At 39.0% G+C, this 21,358-nt stretch overlaps 1 protein-coding gene across 1 annotated transcript in view; it reads left to right on the top strand.

The window, feature by feature from the left end:
* Positions 1-7,947: 7,947 nt before the first annotated feature.
* Positions 7,948-21,358, top strand: part of MORC1 (MORC family CW-type zinc finger 1) — a 239,002-nt gene continuing 225,591 nt past the window's right edge. Inside the window, exons 1-3 of the mRNA XM_074214443.1 lie at positions 7,948-8,103; positions 11,443-11,496; positions 18,587-18,621. Of these exons, the coding sequence (XP_074070544.1) occupies positions 8,039-8,103; positions 11,443-11,496; positions 18,587-18,621 (154 nt within the window). The 5' untranslated portion in view covers positions 7,948-8,038. The remainder of the gene's footprint in view (positions 8,104-11,442; positions 11,497-18,586; positions 18,622-21,358) is intronic.

Genomic DNA, 21,358 nt, shown 5'->3' with positions numbered 1-21,358 from the left:
TTTCAGTGACATTATTCTCTGCTCTTGTCTGAAACAATGGAATCATCTTTATCTGTTATCTCTCCTTTTGCTATCCCATATTCAGTCACTCGTCACAGCCTTTCAATTATTCCTATTCAATATTTCTTAGAGTTATCATTTTTGCTGAATCTTTACTACCACTGGGTCTATATCTGAGTTATAGCAAGTTGAACTTCCTGCTTTTTTTCCCCCCTTCTTATATAGTTTCCTTCCTGCTCATCATCATAGGCTTTCCTTGCTCAAAAACCAAGAATGACTCCATATTAACTAGTGGGTGGTTTATAGTAGATTGAACACTGCATTTGGGAATAGAAGATCTAAATGTATAAATGGCACAGTGGATGCAGCACTGGCCTTGAAGTCAAGAGAACCCAAGTTCAAATCCAATCTCAGACACTTAGAATCTGTGTGACCCTGGGCAAATCATTTCATGTCTTTCAACCACAGTCTCCTTATCTGCAAAATATACAAGGTTGTCATAGGGCAGGCAGTAATGGAGTATAAAGAGTACTGTGCTTGGAGTCAAGAAGACCTGAATTAACTTCTATCTCAGTTGTAAAATCCTGGACAAGTCACTTAACCTCTTTTTGCCTCAGTTTCCTCAATGGAATAATGAGGATAAGAATAACACCTACTTCCCAAGGTTGTGTGGATCTCAAATGAGATAATATTTATAAATCACTTAGCAGGGTGTCTGGCACCATGTTTTATGAATACTGTAAAGATCAAATGAGATTACAAGTAAAGCACCTTGCAGATTTTAAAGAGGTAAATACATGTTACCTATTATTATGGAAGATTATTGAAGAGGAACTGAATGACAGGGTGAGATTTGGACTTCAGTTGGCATTTGATTCTCTCAATTTCCAGAGGTAGGTGTTTAAAAGCAAAAGTTGAGATAGGATTTAAAGTCTTCCTGCCTCCAAAATTCAGTGCTCTATCCACGGGATGGGAGCTTTCATTCTCTGAGTATTGCTGGGACTATAAAATTCATCCCTTGTCACCAGATGAGTGATTCATCTCTCTGAATTTATTAGGATGACCCTTGGTTAGCAAACTTACAGTCTCTCACTAAATGCATACTGGAAGCTTTTCTGGCTTGTGGTAGGTCTTGCTACACATTGTGCTCCATTAGCATAATCTAACGTCAATACAATTATGAGCTATAAAAGGGTTGCAATCAGAATAAATGGAGTACGTAATGAATGAAAAAATATTTATTTATCATTTACTCTATTCTAGACACTGGAATAAGGACACAAATACACAAAGGTCTGCCCTCAAGGAGCTTACTAATTTTTCTAATAGGAGTAAAAGGGAAGGGGTGGTAAGGTAACAGTGTTTTGATTTGACAAGTCATAAGGATGTCAAATGGAATTATAGGGCAATTAATAGGCTCATCCTTTTCAGAAAATGTAGTGTTGATTTGATTATAGTACCTAGAATAAGAAGTGGAATGAGCCCGGGTACCTGGGGTTAGTACTAGTCATGGTGAACTCTCACCAAAGTCTAGGGTAGGAGTTGGAATGTCTGAGGTTACTAGGAAGATGGTCAGTATATTCACCAAAGAAATGAAAGATTCTGGCCAAGTATTTAAGTCCTTTAACATCTTCCTCCTTCCATCCCCCATTCCTTTATACTTTTCGATATCTGATGTCTAGTCATCACTTGCTCAAATCCATATTCATCATTTCTTTCAAAAATCTGATGAAGATTCACATTCTACACAAGGCTTCTTCCTCTAACCCTATCTTCTCTTAGCTTGTTCAATAACTATTTCATATCTACTGTGCGCAAGGAACTGGCTTACGTTGAAGGTGTAAAGATGAAAAATAATAGTCCTTTCATCTTGAAGTATAAAACCTACACTTCAAACAAATATCTGTTTTTAGGAGTAGGAATATATGTAGACAAATGAGAAAAAATATAAGAATAAATTAAAGATCCAGACAAACAATTGTAAGATTTGGGGATTAGAGAAGGCACTTTGTCTAAAGGAATGGAAGTTAGAAGAACTAGAGAAGGAAGGAAGGAAAGAAGGAAGGATAGAAGAAAGGAAGAAGAAAAGGAAGAAAGGGAGAGAGGGGGAAGATAGGAAAGAAGGGTTGGGGGAAGAATGAAAGAAGAGAGGGATGGAGAAAGGAAGGAAAAGAAGGATGGAAGAAGGGAGGGGAACAAAGGAAGAAAGAGAAGGGGTATGGTTTGAGTTAGGATTTTAAGGATGAGAAATTTATAGGTAGAGATGAAGGGAGAGTTTGTTCAAGGGAGCTAGTCTGCATAGATTACAAAGGTCTCTATTCCATGATGACTTTAGGGAAACACCCAATAGTACAATTTGGTTGAAATGTAGAGTGTATAAAAGGCAAATATTTGTATTATGGCTAGAAAGGTAAGCTATTTTGTAGAAGGAGAGTTGTGGTAGAAGAAGACAGAAGACGGGTTCAAATAGGAGCTCTAACAATAACTAAGAGACTTTAGCAGTCCTTTCATCTTTCTAGGGCTAGTTCCTTATCTGTAAAATGAAAAAATTAAATAGATGGTTTCTTAGGTCCTTTGGAGGCAACTAGGTGGCACAGTCAATAGAAGGTGAAGTCAAGAGTCAGGAAGACTTAAGGTAAAATTAGGTCACAGATACTAATTTTGTGACCCTGGACAAGTTATTTAACCTCTGTCTGCCTCAGTTTCCTTAACATTAAAGTGGAAGCAATAATAATACCTGTGAGGATTGTATGGATTAAATGAGATAATATTTGTGTAGTCCTTGGCACAGTGTCTGGCACAAAGTAGGTGCCTAATAAATGCTTTCCTTCTTTTGTTCTCTTCCTTCCCTTCTTTGTTTTCTTTTCCTTCCTTCTTTCCTTTCTTCTTTTCCTTCCTTTCCAATCAACTTTCCTTCCTTCCCTTTATTCATCCCTTCTATTCATCCTTCCCTCCTCCATCCTCCCCCCTCCCTCCCTCCCTCCCTCCCTTCCTTCCTTCCTTCCTTCCTTCCTTCCTTCCTTCCTTCCTTCCTTCCTTCCTTCCTTCCTTCCTTCCTTCCTTCCTTCCTTCCTTCTGCCATATCCAAAGTTTCAAGTTACAAGACATTGAGTGTTTTCATTTGATCCAGTTGGGAACTAATAAAGATTTTTGAACAGGTAAATGACATAATCAGATTAATGGATTGAAAGATTATTTTGGTAATTTGTATTTGGTTGTTGGCAATGCATCCTTTGAATCTTTCATTGTTTTTATTCCCTATTTGATTCCTGTGCTTATGATTTATTATTCTACTTCTTTTGCATCCTCTTCACTGTTTTTCTTAGTATTGGGCATCTTGATGGATCTCAAATAATTGTGGAATAAATGAGGAAAGCAATAAATGAATTAAGATGAGATACAAGAAAGAACTTCCAGAGTAACTAAACACAGAAACAGCTTGGCACTGCAATTTGTCTGATTACCAAGAGATTTTTCTGGTTAGGATAAATACAGTTATCCTATTTTGGAGGCAGGAGAATGAACTGGAAGATTGTAGGAGTTTTTGAGATTAAGGCTTTTTACTCTATTAATTTAAGATCATTAGCTTCATTTCAGCATTATTCATTTCACAGCATTTGCCTCTGCTATTTATTATATTTCTCTGATGTCATTTCTTATTTATGGTTACTGTGAAATAGTATTGCCTTAGGGTGGAAAATAACAATTTTTCATGTTTATAATTATTGTCCAGAATGTTTTCAGTTAAAATATGTTTACTGGAAAAAGAAATCAAAGCATGACTTCCCCAAGTATTATTTAAATGATAAGAGATTCCAACCATGGGTTTATCTACTCAATGTCTCTTCTAGTTGGCATATTTTATGAGCCTACCCGAGTGGACAATTCAGAGAATACAATGCTTCCTTCCCTGCTTTCTTTTTCCTTTCTCCCTCCCTCCTTCCCTCCCTCCCTCCCTCCCTCCCTCCCTTCCTTCCTTCCTTCCTTCCTTCCTTCCTTCCTTCCTTCCTTCCTTCCTTCCTTCCTTCCTTCCTTCCTTCCTTCCTTCCTCCCATCCCTCCCTCCCTCTCCTTCCTTCCCTCCTTCTTCCTTCCCAGTGACATATCCAGAGTTTCAAGTTACAAGACGTTATGTGTTTTCATTTGAATCAGTTGGGAACTTAAAGAGATTTTTTGAACAGGTAAATGATATAATCAGACCGATGGATTTGAAAGATTATTTTGACAATTTGTTACTTTGTTGTTTGGTGATGCATCTTTTGAATCCATCATTGCTTTTATTCCCTATTTCATTCCTGTATTTATGATTTGCTATTCTACTTCTTTTGCCTCCTCTTCACTGTCTATCTTAGTATTGGTACATACAGCACCTACTCCAGAGACAGGAACAGTTCTTGGGGGAACATGGAGTTCAATCTTTAGGAGAATGGGACCTAGGCAATATCACTTTATCTCTCTCTGCTTTTACATTTTTCATTAGGTGAAAAGAAGTCACAAATGACAATTGTAGATAAAACTAGAGCAAAGACATCCATGAGTGTATTTTGGAAGAGAAAGAGAGGATCCAAGTCAATTTCTAGCAGAAAGGATAGTAGATCTCATTAAGGTTCAAGCCTCCCATTTTACAGATGAGAAAAACATTTATTCAGAAAAGCAAAATTACACAATTAGGGTAACACAAACTATAATTTTTATTTTATGTTACCTGAACCAATTCTTTCTTTGAGCAATAGCTCTCTACCTCTTCTTCCAAGCTGTCTTCTGGCCAACACCAGCATATGATTCTCCTTAAAAGCAGAACCAGCAGCTTCTCTATTCGAAAATTCAGGATGGGTGTTTCTATACAACAGACATTTATTTCTCTGGGGTAGAAATGAAATATAACTGATTTGGCTTAGTGAATGGTACCATGTGCACTTTAAATAGTGAATTGCTTTGAGTTAGCAGCTGGAAATTGGAGGGGGGATATAAAACCAGAATAGCCTCTTCAAGGTTTTTTTTTTTTCTCTCTCAGGCTATAAAAAGTCATATCCCATATGGTTCTATGGAAGGGAAAATTAGGAAGATAGCTCCAATTGCATAAAGAAAATAAAACAAAAATGTAATCAGAAAAAAATACTTTTTAATTTTTGTTTACTTTAATTTCAAACAAAAGTACAATATCATTTTCCTTTGAATTGCCATTCAAACATTTTGCTCCCCTGGCCCTTATAGAATAGTCTGTTTACACCTTGCCTTCCCAGCAGGGTGACTTGTTCTGCTGATTTCCTGCCTTTTATTCTAAGCGGGAGGGGACCATAGTCTTTGTGCAATCCCAATGAATCACACAAATTCATTATTCAACAGAGCCACTGTTTGGATTTTTATAACCAGCATTCAAAATCCCAGCTAAATAGCAGGTGGTGTACCCTTTCTTTCTGCCTCCAGTGCTTAACACAATGTCTGACCCATCGTTAAGGGTGGAATAAATGCCAGGCCAGTGACTACTATTGCTACCCATTCCTTCTGCAGGTTGAACAACTCTGGACCTGAAAGTGCCTAACGAAAATAGGGACCCATAGAAGGCATCTCCTTTCTGGTGTGATATCATCCCCAGGACCAAATCCCTTTCCCTTTCTCTTCCTCCTTCCTTCTTTTTCCCATCTTCTCCAAAGGAGAAAAGTGATGCCTAGCTCTCCTGGGAGGGGCAGTGAGGTGGCACAGTGCCAGCATTGGAGTTAGGTGGCCCTGAGTTCAAATTCAGCCTCAGCCTCTTACCAGCTGCATGATGCTGGACAAGTCACTTACCTCAGTTTGCCTCAGTTTCCACAAATCACTCCATTATCTTTGTCAAGAAAACCCCAAATGGGATCATGAAGAGACTGACACCAGGAAGGAAAATGAGTCCCACATCCTAAGCTTAGAACTCTGGGTCCTGCATTCTGAATCATTTTGGGAGATAATCACAGTTAACATTTCTACCATGCTTTCTAAATTCCAGGTAAACTCTTTAAAATTCTCTTGTTACCCTACACCAAATTATTGATAGCACACAGCAATATTTATAATCATGAATTCATTTGATTCGAACAACTGCCCTGGGAGGCAGGTGCTATTCATCCCTATTGTACAGATGAGGAAACTGAGGTAAACATGTGAAACCTGTATAGTCAAGGGACCTCTGCGGGCCCTCCCCATGCCCTGCCGGCCCTGCCCCTCGGCCCCAAGTCTGTTCCTTCTTGACCGCCACTCTCCAGTGCGGCCTAGTTTGGGAAGGAGAGGCTTGGGCCTCTGTCCTCCTAAATCAGAGATCCTGGCACCAATGCATGTCACCTATGAAATGGTGGGTCAGGGTCCCTCCCTCCCGGAGGGCGAACTGTCCTCAAGCTGCACAGGAGGCCTGGGGAGGCTTTAGAGTTCCATCTGAGCAGGGAGGGGGCAGAAGTGGGGAGACAATAGGAAGGGGAGGGGGCAGAAGGGGGGAGACAATAGAAAGGGGAGGGGGCAGAAGGGGGGAGACAATAGAAAGGGGAGGGGACAGAAGGGGGAGACAATAGGAAGGGGAGGGGGCAGAAGGGGGAGACAATAGCAAGGGGAGGGGGCAGAGGGGAGAGGGAGACAATAGAAAGGGGAGGGGGCAGAAGGGGGAGACAATAGAAAGGGGAGGGGGCAGAAGGGGGAGACAATAGAAAGGGGAGGGGGCAGAAGGGGGAGACAATAGCAAGGGGAGGGGGCAGAGGGGAGAGGGAGACAATAGAAAGGGGAGGGGGCAGAAGGGGGAGACAATAGAAAGGGGAGGGGGCAGAAGGGGGAGACAATAGAAAGGGGGAGGGGACAGAAGGGGAGGGGAGACAATAGAAAGGGGAGGGGCAGAAGGGGGAGACAATAGAAAGGGGGAGGGGGCAGAAGGGGAGACAATAGGAAGGGGAGGGGGCAGAAGGGGGAGACAATAGAAAGGGGAGGGGGCAGAAGGGGGAGACAATAGAAAGGGGAGGGGGCAGAAGGGGGAGACAATAGAAAGGGGAGGGGGCAGAAGGGGGAGACAATAGCAAGGGGAGGGGGCAGAGGGGAGAGGGAGACAATAGAAAGGGGAGGGGGCAGAAGGGGGAGACAATAGAAAGGGGAGGGGGCAGAAGGGGGAGACAATAGAAAGGGGAGGGGCAGAAGGGGGAGACAATAGCAAGGGGAGGGGGCAGAGGGGAGAGGGAGACAATAGAAAGGGGAGGGGGCAGAAGGGGGAGACAATAGAAAAGGGGAGGGGGCAGAAGGGGGAGACAATAGAAAGGGGGAGGGGACAGAAGGGGAGGGGAGACAATAGAAAGGGGAGGGGCAGAAGGGGGAGACAATAGAAAGGGGAGGGGGCAGAAGGGGGAGACAATAGGAAGGGGAGGGGGCAGAAGGGGGAGACAATAGAAAGGGGAGGGGGCAGAAGGGGGAGACAATAGAAAGGGGAGGGGGCAGAAGGGGGAGACAATAGAAAGGGGAGGGGGCAGAAGGGGGAGACAATAGCAAGGGGAGGGGGCAGAGGGGAGAGGGAGACAATAGAAAGGGGAGGGGGCAGAAGGGGGAGACAATAGAAAGGGGAGGGGGCAGAAGGGGGAGACAATAGAAAGGGGAGGGGGCGGAAGGGGGAGGGGAGACAATAGAAAGGGGAGGGGGCGGAAGGGGGGAGGGGAGACAATAACAAGGGGAGGGGCGGAAGGGGGAGGGGAGACAATAACAAGGGGAGGGGACAGAAGGGGGAGGGGAGACAATAGCAAGGGGAGGGGGCAGGAGGGGGAGGGGAGACAATAGCAAGGGGAGGGGGCGGAAGGGGAGGGGAGACAATAGCAAGGGGAGGGGCGGAAGGGGGAGGGGAGACAACAGCAGGGGAGGGGGCAGGAGGGCGGGCAGGAGACGGAAGGGGAGGGGCGAGTGACGGAAGGGGAGGGGACAGAAGGAGGGAGGGGCAGCGGGGGAGTGAGGGTGGGGCTCCCTGCTGCGCGGCCCCCCCCCCGCCCACACGCCCCGCCCACAGACCCCTCCGCCAGCCGGCCGGGCTCCCGCACTGTGGCGGCGGCATGGGGGAGAAGTACCCGCTGGTGCGCCGGGGGCAGATCCACCTGGATTACATCCAGACCAACAGGTGAGCTCCCCGGGCACGGCCCTCGGGGGCGGGCCGGGGGGGCAGGGCCCCCTCGCCCGCTGTGCCCGGGGCTGCAGACCCCCCTTCTACCTTCTGCCCAGGCTCGTGGGCAAAGCTGCCCCTCCCCCAGCCCGAGGCCTTCCGCTGCCCTCTTAGCCCTCGGGGTGCTTCGGGGCCTCCTTGTAAGAGTGAGGAAGGAGGCCCGGGCCCCGCCCCCACCCCCGGGCAGGCAGCCCCGAGAGCCGGGAGCGCCCCCAGGCGCGCGCACGTGCGCACACACACACACACACACACGTGCGTGCACACGCACACACAGACACACGTGCGCACACACGCACATACACACAGAGGCACACACGTGCGCACACATTTACACAAACACAGACACACGTGCGCACACATACACACACAGACACACGTGCGCTCGCACACACAAACACACACAGACACACACGTGCACACACACACACGCACACGTGCGCCCTGCCATGCTGGCTCTCCGTTCTGTGACGCGGGAGGCCACGGGCCTCGGCCAGGGCCACCGGCAGGGAGAGGCGGAGGCCGGATGCCAACTGCTGATGCCCTGCCGGTAGTCCTTTAGCCGCGTGACCTTGGGCAAGTCACTGACCCCCCGCAGGTTAAAAAATAAAGCTCAGGGAGGGGGCGCTAGGTGGCGCAAGCGAGCAGAATCCAGTCCAGGACTCAGGAATAAGTGAGTTCAAGGCCCACCTCAGACACTTGATATTCACCAGCCTTGCGACCTCGAGGAAGTCACTGAATCCCATCGCTTTGCGCAAAACCAAAAAAACAAAAGACCAAACCAAAAATAAATAAATAAAATTCCAGGGAGATGTATGATGATGTCTTTCCATTAAACTGATGAAACAAAGGTTTGGGAGCAGCCGTCTTGCAGTTTTAATCAATCAGTAAACATTTATTAACCGCCTACTATGAATCAGGCACTGTTGTAAATGATTTATAATTATTACAACAACCCAAGGAGGTAGATGCTATTATTATTCTCATTTTACAGATGAGATCGCTGAAGCAGAGGTTAAATGACTTACTCAGGGTTGCACCGATAGTAAATGTCTGAGATCACATCTGAACTCAGGTTTTTCTGACTCCAGGCCAAGCCCTCTGCTCACTGTACCATCTAGCCGCCATAGATTATTATATATTGGTTGACCTTAGGGATAATTTGATGATGAAGATCTAATTTTTTTAAATCCCCAGAGTATGTGGTGTACCACATAGTTTGAGAACAGTAACATTGCCTTTGTTGTGGATTTTGTTTAGAGATGAAGTCTCTTTCTGTTTTATTCTGACTGCTAATACTGTTATTCTCTTTTTCCCTCCCCACTTTCAATTGGTGATTTGATAACTGAGTAAATTAAAATGACAACAGCCTCGGAAAAAACATTCAGATGTAAATTCACTTCTTTTTTTCCTTTTTAATGGAGACAAATCAGTAGAGAAACTCCAGCATCATTTTGCTATAATCATTTCATTCATAGTAAGTGCACCCCAATTTACACAATCAATGGACTATTAAAAGGTTGGCAATTTTATCTTTTAATGTTGAATTCTTTTTTAAAATCACCAGAATAACTCATTGCTTAGAGAAATCATGTTGTGATGGATAGAATAGTGGTCCTGTGGACTGAATGGTATAGTTCAAGTTCCATATTAGAACTGTAATAGTTGAGTGACTTCTCTGACCCTCAATTTTCCTTATTGACAAAAGGAGGCCAACACTATCACTTAGCTTATATAACAGTAATTATATACTTTGATATTCCTTCTTATTTGAGAATCCCATTAAACTGCTTAAAGAAATGTTTGAAAACAACCCTTACATCATTCCCTGAAATTCCAATCAATCAACCAACCAATATTTTTAATGCCTTCCAGATCCTGTTCTAAGTGCTCATTCCACTAGAGCAATCATCCAGACCTCTTGGCAATAATGATAACTTTAATGATGAAAATAACAATAATAACAAATAATAATAGCAGCTAACATTTGCATAATACAATGTGCCAGACACTGTGTTAAGTGCTATATAACCATTTTATCTGGAAACCATTTTATCAGCAACCTTGTTTGATAGGTACTATAATATGATAGAAATAACTATTATTCAGCCACATGAACTATTATTCAGTCACATGAACCACATGAAGAACTCTTGAACTTTGAGATAAGATGACTCAACAAGCCATCAGCATCATTTACATCCCTCTTTCCCTATATGTAAATGAATTTTTAAAGGACTAAGATCTTTTTTTTCTTTTCTTTTTCCATTAAAAAGGACTAAGATCTTAAAGCTACCTTTCCCTTAGGTACCCACCCCCCATCTATGAGATACACTTAAAAGCCGGTATATGTATGTTCTTTAAAGTGAATTTCTAACTGAATGTATAATTTCCTATGAGCTGATACAATTTGGAATCTCTGTGGTATTGTAGGTAATCTTTTCTGTTGTACAAATGAGATGATGATTATTTAAATGAGTCCCTTCTAACTTCTATCACCTCTGTCTAATAAGCATATGAAAATTACATTGGATGCTTTTCCTTTATACTAGTTTCTGGTTGCTGATGGAAATGCCTGGACCAGTAAATGAAAAAAGGCAAATACAGGACTGTCAGTACTCAGAGTTCAGCTATATAAAACTGATTAAAAAGTCTAAAATTCTAAAATTGTGACTATTTTCTTCTGTATAGTTTCTACAGTAGTTGGCATCATCAAGAAAGTGACACCAGACAGTGAATGTTTTAGAATATGAGATATTTTAAAAGTAGGGTTTTTTTTTTCTTTTTTTCCTGTTGTAAGGATACGTAGAACTTATCAGGGCAAACAGGGGCACCCCCCCCCATTTGTCTTAGTAAAAGATGGTACCTCATGGCCATACAGAATGTGTTCATGGATCTTTGATCCTTAGTTTTCTTAAGGAATTAGCCTGCTTCAAATCAATTTTTAATAATTCACTGGACATTTTATAGAGAGTTTATAATGTATATTGCAAACTTGAAGGACTAGGTGTGATAGCCACACTCTCTCCCTTTCCCCCTCAATGTCTCTGTTTTATAAGTTGCTCATCAAATCTATTCTGCTAATCTATTCTTATCCCAGGACTTTTAATGGAGAGAATCCATGTCAGAACTAGTACTGTTCTTAGAAACCTGACTCCAGAATAATTCCGTAATAGGTTAGCTGTCTGGGCCTGGATGAATTGCTTCTTTGTTGTTTTTCATGTATGTCCACCAGAGTTCTGACCCTTTCTAATCATGTTCCGGACTGTTTTATCATTTACCTTCTTTGTATTCCATCAGCACGACTCACAGCTTCCTTTTTGGAGCCCTTGCTGAATTACTTGACAATGCAAGGTAAGACATGCCTGTAAATTTAAGGTTGTTGGGGAAAGTTTCTGATGTGGATTTAAAGATGACAATGTGATTTTTGCAGGGTTATTTATTATAATATTTAGACATTTCCAGCATCAATACTTCTAATGCACAGGTCAGACTAGGTCCTTCTTTGCTCAAGAAGCTTCAGTGGCTGCTAATTGACTGTAGGATTAAGTTCACTCTTCCTTTGGCTTTCAGAATCTCTCTCACACCTGGTCTTTCCAAACTGATTTTACATCAATTCCTTATACAACCTCTATGATCCAGCTAAACTGATTTTACTGTTTTCTTTTGTTTTCCTTACTGTTCCATCTTCCGTCTGTGGGCCTTTGTTTCATACTGTCTCCCATGCATGGAATGCTCTCCTTTCTTAACTATGACACTTGAAATTCTTATTTCCCTTCAATTCATTTCAAATGCTACCTCCTACAAAATTTGTTGCATCTCCTCCTTCAAAAAATTCTCTGTCTTCCTGTTTTTTCTTTCTTCATTTCTTCGTGTCCCCTCTCCCTCTCCTTTCTTCCTTCTTTCTTTTTTCCTTCCTTTCTTCCCTCTTCCCTTTTTCTTTCTACCTTCCTTCCCTTTTCCCTTCTTTCCTTCCTATCTTCCCTCTTTCCTTCTTCCCTTTTTCTTTCTTCTCAACCTTCCTTCCCCTCTTCCCTTCTTTCCTTCCTTTCTTCCCTCTTTCTCTTCCTTCTTTTCCTTTTTTCTTCCCATCTGTCTTCTTTCCTTTCATTTAAATATATGTGTATACTTATACATATAGTTTTATATCTTTATGTAGATGTATATACATATATAAATTATGTATGTGTAACATATGCTGTTTGAATCCAGCTTTAGAATCCAACTTTTTGACCCTGAACAGATCACTCTACTTCAGTTTGTTTAGCTGTAAAATATTGAACATAATTGTACATACCTCACACAGTTTTAATGATCAAATGAGATACCCCTAAAGTGCTTTTATAAACCAAAATATATTGTTATTATTACTATTATTATTACTACTACTACTACTACTACTACTACTACTACTACTACTACTACTACTACTACTACTACTACTTATTCTTGCTTGTATTATTTTTTCCCAGTAAGATGTTAGTTCCATGAGGGCGTACTATTTAATTTTTTTATTCTGTATCTCCAGATTCCAGCAAAGTGTATGGTTCACAGTAGATTTTTAGTAAATGCTTGAAAAATGAAATTGAATTGAATAAGGGAAGCAATAAAGAACAGAATATGCTTCATGTGAATTTGTCACCAAGGTTAATTGACACTCTCTCTCTTTGGGTCTAAAATCAAGAGAAGCAGATGTTTATTAGATGTCTCTACAGTGATATACTTATCCATTTCAAAAATATTTATTGAGTATTTTATGCAGGTAGATAGTAAGGGGCAAGGTGAAAGCACCCATCCTTGATCGACTCCCAGAGCTCTTGATCTTTTGTCAGTGATAAAACTGAAGTGTGACAGTTGTCCATGAAATGTTGTCAGATTCAAGAAAAGCCCTCCAGCATATTTTCCTCTATGGAACATTCATAGGAGGAACATTCTCTGAAAGAGAAAATGAGACTGACAACATTTCAACTCTGCCTCATTTAAATACAATTCATGTGCAAGTCAAGACCTCATCCAACCTCTTTGAAAAGGAAGGACAAACAACAACAATATTCAAGTTAATCTTATATTCTAGAGAGATGAAGGACTGCAAAGGTAAATAGGACAAACTCCTGGCTTTCAATCAATTTATGAAATTAGTAGGAGCAATAAGAAATTATTATTATTATTTTGGTTTGTGCTTGCAATTGGGTAGTTCCCAGTGTGAAGTTGTTAATCACTGTTGCATTAACTGGTTTATAGGAGATGCTCAACAATTGGGAAATGACTGAACAAATATAGTAGTTGAATGCAATGGAATCCCATGTGTTGTCAGAAATGATACACGGGAAGATTCAGAGAAATCTGGAAAGACTTTCATGAACTGATGCATAATGAAATGAGTATGAATAATTTATACAATAGCAACAACATTGTAAAGACAAATGACTGTGAAAGCTTGAGATCATTGTAGTGATCAGCTATGATTCTAGAAGACATACCTCTGACAGAGATGATTGATTCAAGATGCAGGATGAGCCATACATTTTTGGAGATGGCCAATGTAGGAATTCATTTTGCTTAGTTTCCATATTTTTACATTTTTTTCCATATTTTTCTTTAAATTGGAGGTTGGAGTTGGAAGGGAAAGAAAATAAATACTTGCTTAAATTTAAAAAATAAAGGAAAGAAAGAATTTAGTTTAAAAAAATTGATCTGTAACTTAGGATCGTAGAGCGTTTGTCTGTAGGCTACAGAGAAAACTTGTCACAGGTTAGAGGTAAGACATAAATACAGGCCATCATTTTATACACTATGCCACCCTTGCCTTTCCACAAAGTTATAACATAGCAGTAGAATTTGTTATGTGCATAGAAGAGATACAAAGAAGGCAGAGGAATATTCAGAGGAGGGCAAGGGTACTTTTGACTGGTGAGGTTACAGAAGGTGTTTTGATAAAAGTGGCATTTGAGTTTTCTTTAGATTTTCAATGAGCCAAGATGGTAGGGAGGACATTTGTTCATTCTACAGGCATTTATTAAGAGCCCAGCTGGTGCAAGGTCTTGCCCAGGTGTGCCTGCCCTCATAGAGCTCATATTCTCTCATGGAACTGCAACTTATTCACAAGTAAGGAGGAATGAAATAATGTAAGGAGAGAAAGATAGTTCCAACAATTAGGGGGTATCAAGAAACATTTTCCAGTAATGGCATAAGCAAAGCCAGAAGAGTTAGAACAAATGTGTTCTGTTGAGAGTATAATGCAGGTAGTTCTCTTTGCCTGTGGCTGAGGGAATGAGGAAATAGTAACAACAACCATAATAATTGAGTCTTATGTATTTTATGGCCTTGTTAAAAGCTTTACAAATATAAACTCATTTAATCTTCACAGCCTGTGAGGTGAGTGCTATTATTATTTTACAGTTGAAAAGACTGAGGCAAACAGAGATTAAGTGACATACATATCCAGGGTCACATAGCTAGTGACTTAGGTTGGATTTGAACCCAGGTCTTCTGAATTTTGGTCCAGCACTCTATGCATGTGTATTAATGTATGCATGTATATGTATGTAAAATGCAGTCATATAATCATGCACAAAGGGAAAAAGAGATGGGAGAGATGGAAGCAAGAATCAGAATATAAAATATAAAATAATTTTTATTCTATTACTGCATTTGGATCTTCAGCACATAGTATGATGTCTGACACACAAGGGCATAACAAATGCTAATTGACTCATTTAATTGAGCCAGGTATGACCTCTTGTCCCAGGAATAAACTAGAAACTAGATTTCAAGAGTTAAAGGAAAGGTTGTATGATAGAGAGGTACTAGGTCAATCACCTAGAAAATGTTATTTGTTCTGTAGTTGAGTAACTTAGTACTAGAGTATTTATAACTGGACTTGGTAACAGAGTCCTATGATCTCTGTTACTGGGAAGACTGAAGCTGATAGACTGGGAGTGCTAGAGCTTGGGAGTTCTGAGCTGCAGTGAACTAAAAATGCTGGGGGTCCACACTATCTGACCCCAATTTGGTGAGCTCCCCGGAGCAGGGAGAAACAGGCCAACATTTCTGTGCTGATTAGTAGTGGAATCCCTCTACTTTTAATGAGGGTGAAACTAGAAGATCTATTTGACACAAACAAAAAGCTAAAGGTGTTTATATATTTTACAGTTGAATGGGCTTACCTGATGCCCTTGTCTTGTAATCTCTGTCCTGCAAGAATGATATACTAACATTCCTCCAATTCTCTTCATAACCCATCTATTTATCTGGCATCTTAAATATCACCTAAATTTGTCTGACATGGTAATTCTACATTTTCTGGCCAGTAATAATGTTTGTCCTTCATTCTTGAAGAAGACAAAGCACATGGACTGAATTTGAGAGAGGGAGTGCTGTGCTAAGTCACCAGCCTCACTTTCTCCTCTAGAGACATCTGGGTCCAGTAGCTGTATATGAATCAGGTCAAATGGAGATGGCTCTGATGCGAGACAATCAGGGTTAACCCTTGCCCAAGGTCACACAACTAGTAAGTGTCAGAGGCTGGATTTGAATTCCTGGTCTTCTGATTCCAAGGTCAATACTATAGTCACTGAGCCACCCAGCTGCCTTTGTCTGGTTAGTAAAGAATAGCTGGATACTTTAGATATTTCATTAGATTTTTCTAATTTTTTTAAAGATTAATCTTCCTTTTACAACAGCAGAGTTTGCCACTTGTTTAAAAATATTCACTAGCCAATATATTGAATTCTTCCAGTTTTAATCATTTTTTTATTCTGTATCATATCAGCTTCAGTTACTTTTTTTTTAAAAAACAGATTTCAATTACCTTCTATATGAGGTTGAAGAAACTGGAGGAAAACCAGGAAATTCTTTTCTTTTTAAAGGCTTCTGGTAAAACTGCCTTGTTTTAGGACTTCATTACTGAAGTGAGAATCACTTCTACCTGTGTAACAAGACAACATCACTGAGTATGGCAACTGGGCCTGTACTGACCTTATAGGGAGAGTGAGGATGTTGGATTGTTTGAGTTCTGGAGCTCTGAGCCACAGTAGGTTAAGTCATTGGGTGTCCAAACTAAGTTTGGCAGCTATAGGATGAACCTTCAGGAGTCATGGACTACCAGGCTACATAAGGAGTGACATACTGGCCCTTGGAGATCCTGTGCCCATCAGTGGGTTAGATTGGATTTGTGAGTGGTTAATGAACTTCTGGCTTGGGTGAGGTAGGGAGAACTGGTCTCAAAAATAAAACAAAGATGCCATATTATAAATATAGTAAAGAATAATGTAGCCTCCTCATTTTAGTTTCATCAACTTTATTTCAATACAAATCAGGTTCCTTAGATAACACTGAGAGAGATTTTCTAATAGTTGATGACAAGAATGCATAGTTAGATGTGTTGGATACAGAGAAAGCAACTAGTTTTCATTTAGTGAATATCTCAGTTAATGGTAGGTATGGAAAGCAAATCCAAAACTTTCCAAATAGGAAACAGTATTAATGATACCAAAGAATACCTAAAAAGTATTATAAAGATTTACCAGAAAAATTCATCCACAAATTATGTCAAATTTTCTTTGCTTCCCACCTGGCTCATAGATATTTAATAAATGCTTGTTGATGATAATGCAAGTGAAAAATTATTATTTGCATATATATTACAGGTTAGTTTTTTGTTTGCTTTTGTCATTGTTTCTTAATTGCAAAAAACTTTGCATTTTTAAACCTACAATTTCAGGGTTTTTTAATTCAGGTAATGGGAAATTAAAACACTGATATTTAGGTAACAAAACCCCAAAACTACTGAAGTATCATTACTGTGATTCTTTAGTGAAACCACAAACACTTTAGGGGAGTGTTTTCTCCTTTAGAGGCTTCAGAACCCTTTGAGACTTGTTCCTTAGCTTCAGTGCTCATTTTGTATGAAAAGGGAAGAGCATCACTAGGGTGGGCTTCTGAGCTGTTACTTTTCATTTTTGCCATTTTAATGGTATTCCTTATTTTGGTTGTTTGAATGAGTTTTTTAATTGGGGAGGTGGGGTTTGGTTTGATGTTTTAAGAATTAAAAAGCATTGGAAATCATTCAAAAAATTCATTGGAAATTAATTGGAACATGTGTATGTATGTGAGTGTGTTTTAAGTATTTTTAGATAGTAGAAAGATCTCATTTAGAAAATAAGGAGTGTCTCTTGCCACTGAAAAGGTCAAGATGACTCAAGGAGAAGTAGAAAAAAATCCCCAAAGTCTTTGCCTCATCCTTTTTTAAGTATACCAAGAAGTTAACTAGTGGACATGTAGATCAGTTATTCACCCTGTACTGATTTACTCTCAATTCTAAAGAGATATTATATTCCTTTAAATACTGACCTAGTGGGGTGGCTAGGTTGCATAGTGGATAAAGCACTGGCCCTGGAGTCAGGAGTACCTAGGTTCAAATCTGGTCTCAGACACTTAATAATTACCTGGCTGTGTGGCCTTGGGCAAGCCACTTAACCCTGTTTGCCTTGCAAAAAAAAAAAAAACCCTAAAAAAAAGATAAATAAATACTGACCCAGTGCATATACATTATAAATTCTTTTTATTTTTTTTAGGTTTTTTTTTCAATTAAGTGTCTGAGACCAGATTTGAACCCTGGTACTCCTGACTTCCAGGGCCAGTGCTCTATCTTATGTGCCACCTAGCCGCCCCTATTATAAATTCTTAATAAAGGTTTATTGACTAATGAAAATGTTGAGATAGTATTTAATAGAAATCTATTACCATGCTGATATCAATCTTTTAATCACGATTATTGGATCTATTCATACAGTTCCTAAAACAACTTTATCATTATCATTTTATTATCATTATCATTTATTATTATTATTATTATTATTATTATTATTATTACTTAACCCATTTTTCTCTTATCCACAATGGTCCTGTGAAAAAACATTTGTCAAATACTTTACGAAATCACTTTTATGATGTCAACAGTGTCCTCCTGACCTCTGATTCTAATAATTCTGTGGGAAAGGGAAAAAGATTAGTTATCAATTGACTGCTTAGTGTTTTTCTTCTCATGGTTAAGCAAATAATCATAAAATCTAAAAATAAAAAGAGGTAAAAGTCAAAATTCCACAATGTTGAATCCATGATCCTATGAGTAATTCTTGTCTTCAGGGCCCTTTAGTTGAACTTAGTGTAAAACACACTCCTCTGCTTACAGCTTCCCAAGGTTTAGGAATTTGGAGACTTTATGATATTCATAATATCCAAGTGAACAAAGGTCTTACCAGGCAAGAAAATAACAATGAAAAACTTTATAGAAATTGTTTCAGATCATTGAATTGAGTTTCTTTACTTTTTTGATTTTTGATAACAGGTTATAATTATTGTGTAACATTTCAGTTTGACTTTTCCCTTTTCTTCAGTAATGCATTCTACCTTTAAAGAAATAATATTTTTGTCTTGTTTCTAGAGATGCAGGGGCTACAAGACTAGACGTGTTTTCAGGTGAGCAAATTTATACATTTACATATATATTTTTAAAGTGTGTACATGTTTGCTTGCATCTGTCTTATTACTCCTGGAAGTAAAAGTGTATTCTGTATATTTTGGAATGCAATTTAAGTTTTTTGTGACTTCATTGATCCTGCAGGGAATCAGGGCAAGAAATATATTCTTTTTTGGGGGGGGGGTCGGGTACCCATTGGAAATACTATTTGTCCATTTTTCCCCAGGATTCTTTAATAACCTCTGAGTATTCTAGGCCACTGAGCTTACCAACCCTAACAGAACACTTGAACCTCACAGAATACAAAAACTTAATTGTTCTTTACTACTAAACAAGCATCTTATTTTTCCCCACTCATCACAATTTAAAATTGCAGATATGAATATACAATATGAAATGGTTTTGTTTTGAGAAATATAAAATTTCAAACTAAAAGCACTGTTTTTAGTTTATTTAATTTTCATTTAGCAAATATGTGATAAACTTGATAAAGTAGAATATTAGTAAGTCCAAGGCTGATAGAATTCATTTCTATAAAGCTAGGTCTCACATATATATATATATTAATATATATATATATATATATATATATTAATATATATATAATTATATATATATATATTTATATATGGAATAGATAGATGATAAAGTACTTTACTTTCATCCCAAGACAGCTTATTAATGTGTATAGTATGGGCTAAAGGGTTACAAGAAAGGAGGTGAGAAAGGGTATACAGATCATTAAAAATATGTCTGATAGGATTAAAAGTCCTTCATCTACTTTTTGATTCCTAGGACAGCCAGGCAGCATAATGTTTACCCTGACTTTGGAGGCAGGAAGATTTGAGTTCAAATATGACTTCAGATTTTTACTAACTATGTGGCCTAAGGCTAGTCATTTTACATCTGCAACTGTTAACTGAGGAAGTTATTGTGAAGTTCACACGAGATAATATTTGTAATTTTTAATTTGTAACATTTAGCACAGTGCTTTGTTAACACATAATAAGTCTTATAAAATTGCTTGTTTTATTTCCTGCCCTCTTCCCTTCTCCTTTGTATAGACTCTATTCATTGAATAACTTACCTCTTTAAAGCATTATAAATGCTAGCTGTTGTTATTTATTAGGTCATCATTAATCGTCATTAGATTTGTACAATAATCTACTTATGTCCATTAAAAATCTCTCTATTGCCCTCTGGATTGCCTAGAAAACTGATCTTTTAGAGATTAAAATGCCTTGATGTTTGCAACTATAGAAGAGCATTTCAAGAATATTTCTGTTGAAAATATGTCTTTGAAATGGAGAACAGTTTGGAAATATTAAAAGCACTATATAATTTCCCAAATGGAATTTTCGCTGGTGTTTTTCTTCCTGTTTAATTCTGGTCCTAACATAAAATTTGTTTTCAGTCTCTTCCCCAATTATATGTACAGTGAACTGACCATCCAAATACTTCTCACAGTCTATACAAGAGGCATTTTTCATCCATTTAGTTTTTCATCTATGATGATCTTTTTTGAATAATTGTGGCTCTCATAGATGATACTGTGTAATGTTCTGGAAAAATCATCCCAATGAGATCTACAAATTCGAACCTCCCCAACTAAAGGGAATCTCCTTGGCACTTGGATCTTATATAAGCCATTCTCCATAGTATTCACAAACCTTTTGGCTAACTCCTCATTTTATGCCTCCCTTCATATTAATTGTCCAAGGATTATTTTACAGAGTTAGCTTACCTATGTATTTGTTTAAATCAGAGAAACTTGAATATATGAATATATATGAAAGACTTCTTATTGGAGGAGAGCCTTTAAGGGTGATTTAAAAAAATTAAATTTTTTTGATAGTTAAAACAGATATATACTACAAATTGTTCAACCAATCCCCAATCAATGGAGATTGCCTTAATTTCCAATTCTTTGCCACCATAAAAAGAGATGCTACAAATATCTATATCTACATCTATATCTATATCTACATCTATATCTATATCTATATCTATATCTGTATCTATATCTATATGCATTTTACATAAAGTTCTTTTTCCTTTTTCTTTGTTCTCTCAGTAGTGGTGTTGCTGGCTCAAAGAGTATGTATAGTTTTATAGTCCTTTGGGCATAGTTCCAATTGTTCTTCAGAGTGGTTAGATCAGTTCACAACTCAATCGATTGTGCATTAGTGGCCCAATTTTTCTATATTCCATCCAGCATTCTTCATTTTTCTATTCTATCATTTTAGCTAATCTGTTAGGTATGATGTGGTACCTCAGACTTGGTTTAATTTGCATTTCTCTAATCAAAAGAGATTTAGAACTTTTTTTTATTTAACCATTAGAGAGCTTTGATTTCTTCTGAAACTGCCTATTATGTCTTTTGACATTATAAATTTGAGCAATGGGGCCTTTATCAGAGAAAACTTGTAATTCCCTCCCCACCCCCAATACACACACACACACACACACACACACACACACACACACACACAGAATTTCCCTGCTTTCCTTCTAATCTTGGTTGCTTTGGTTTTGTTTGTTTGTGTAAAACCTTTTTAATTCAACTTAATTAAAATGATCCATTTTATATCCCATACCCCACATTTTAATGTTTGAATCTTTGATTATATATTTTTTAAGGTTTTGTGATGAAAAGAGCACAAGATTTGGATTTAGGAGATCTAAGTTCCAACCCTAATTCTGCTTTTTCATAATTATGTGACACTGAACAGTCAC

This window comes from Macrotis lagotis, chromosome 1 (genome assembly GCF_037893015.1).
Source record: "Macrotis lagotis isolate mMagLag1 chromosome 1, bilby.v1.9.chrom.fasta, whole genome shotgun sequence".
Lineage (NCBI taxonomy): Eukaryota > Metazoa > Chordata > Mammalia > Peramelemorphia > Peramelidae > Macrotis > Macrotis lagotis.
Note: the sequence above shows the minus strand (reverse complement) of the source record. Positions and strands in the feature narration are given on the sequence as shown.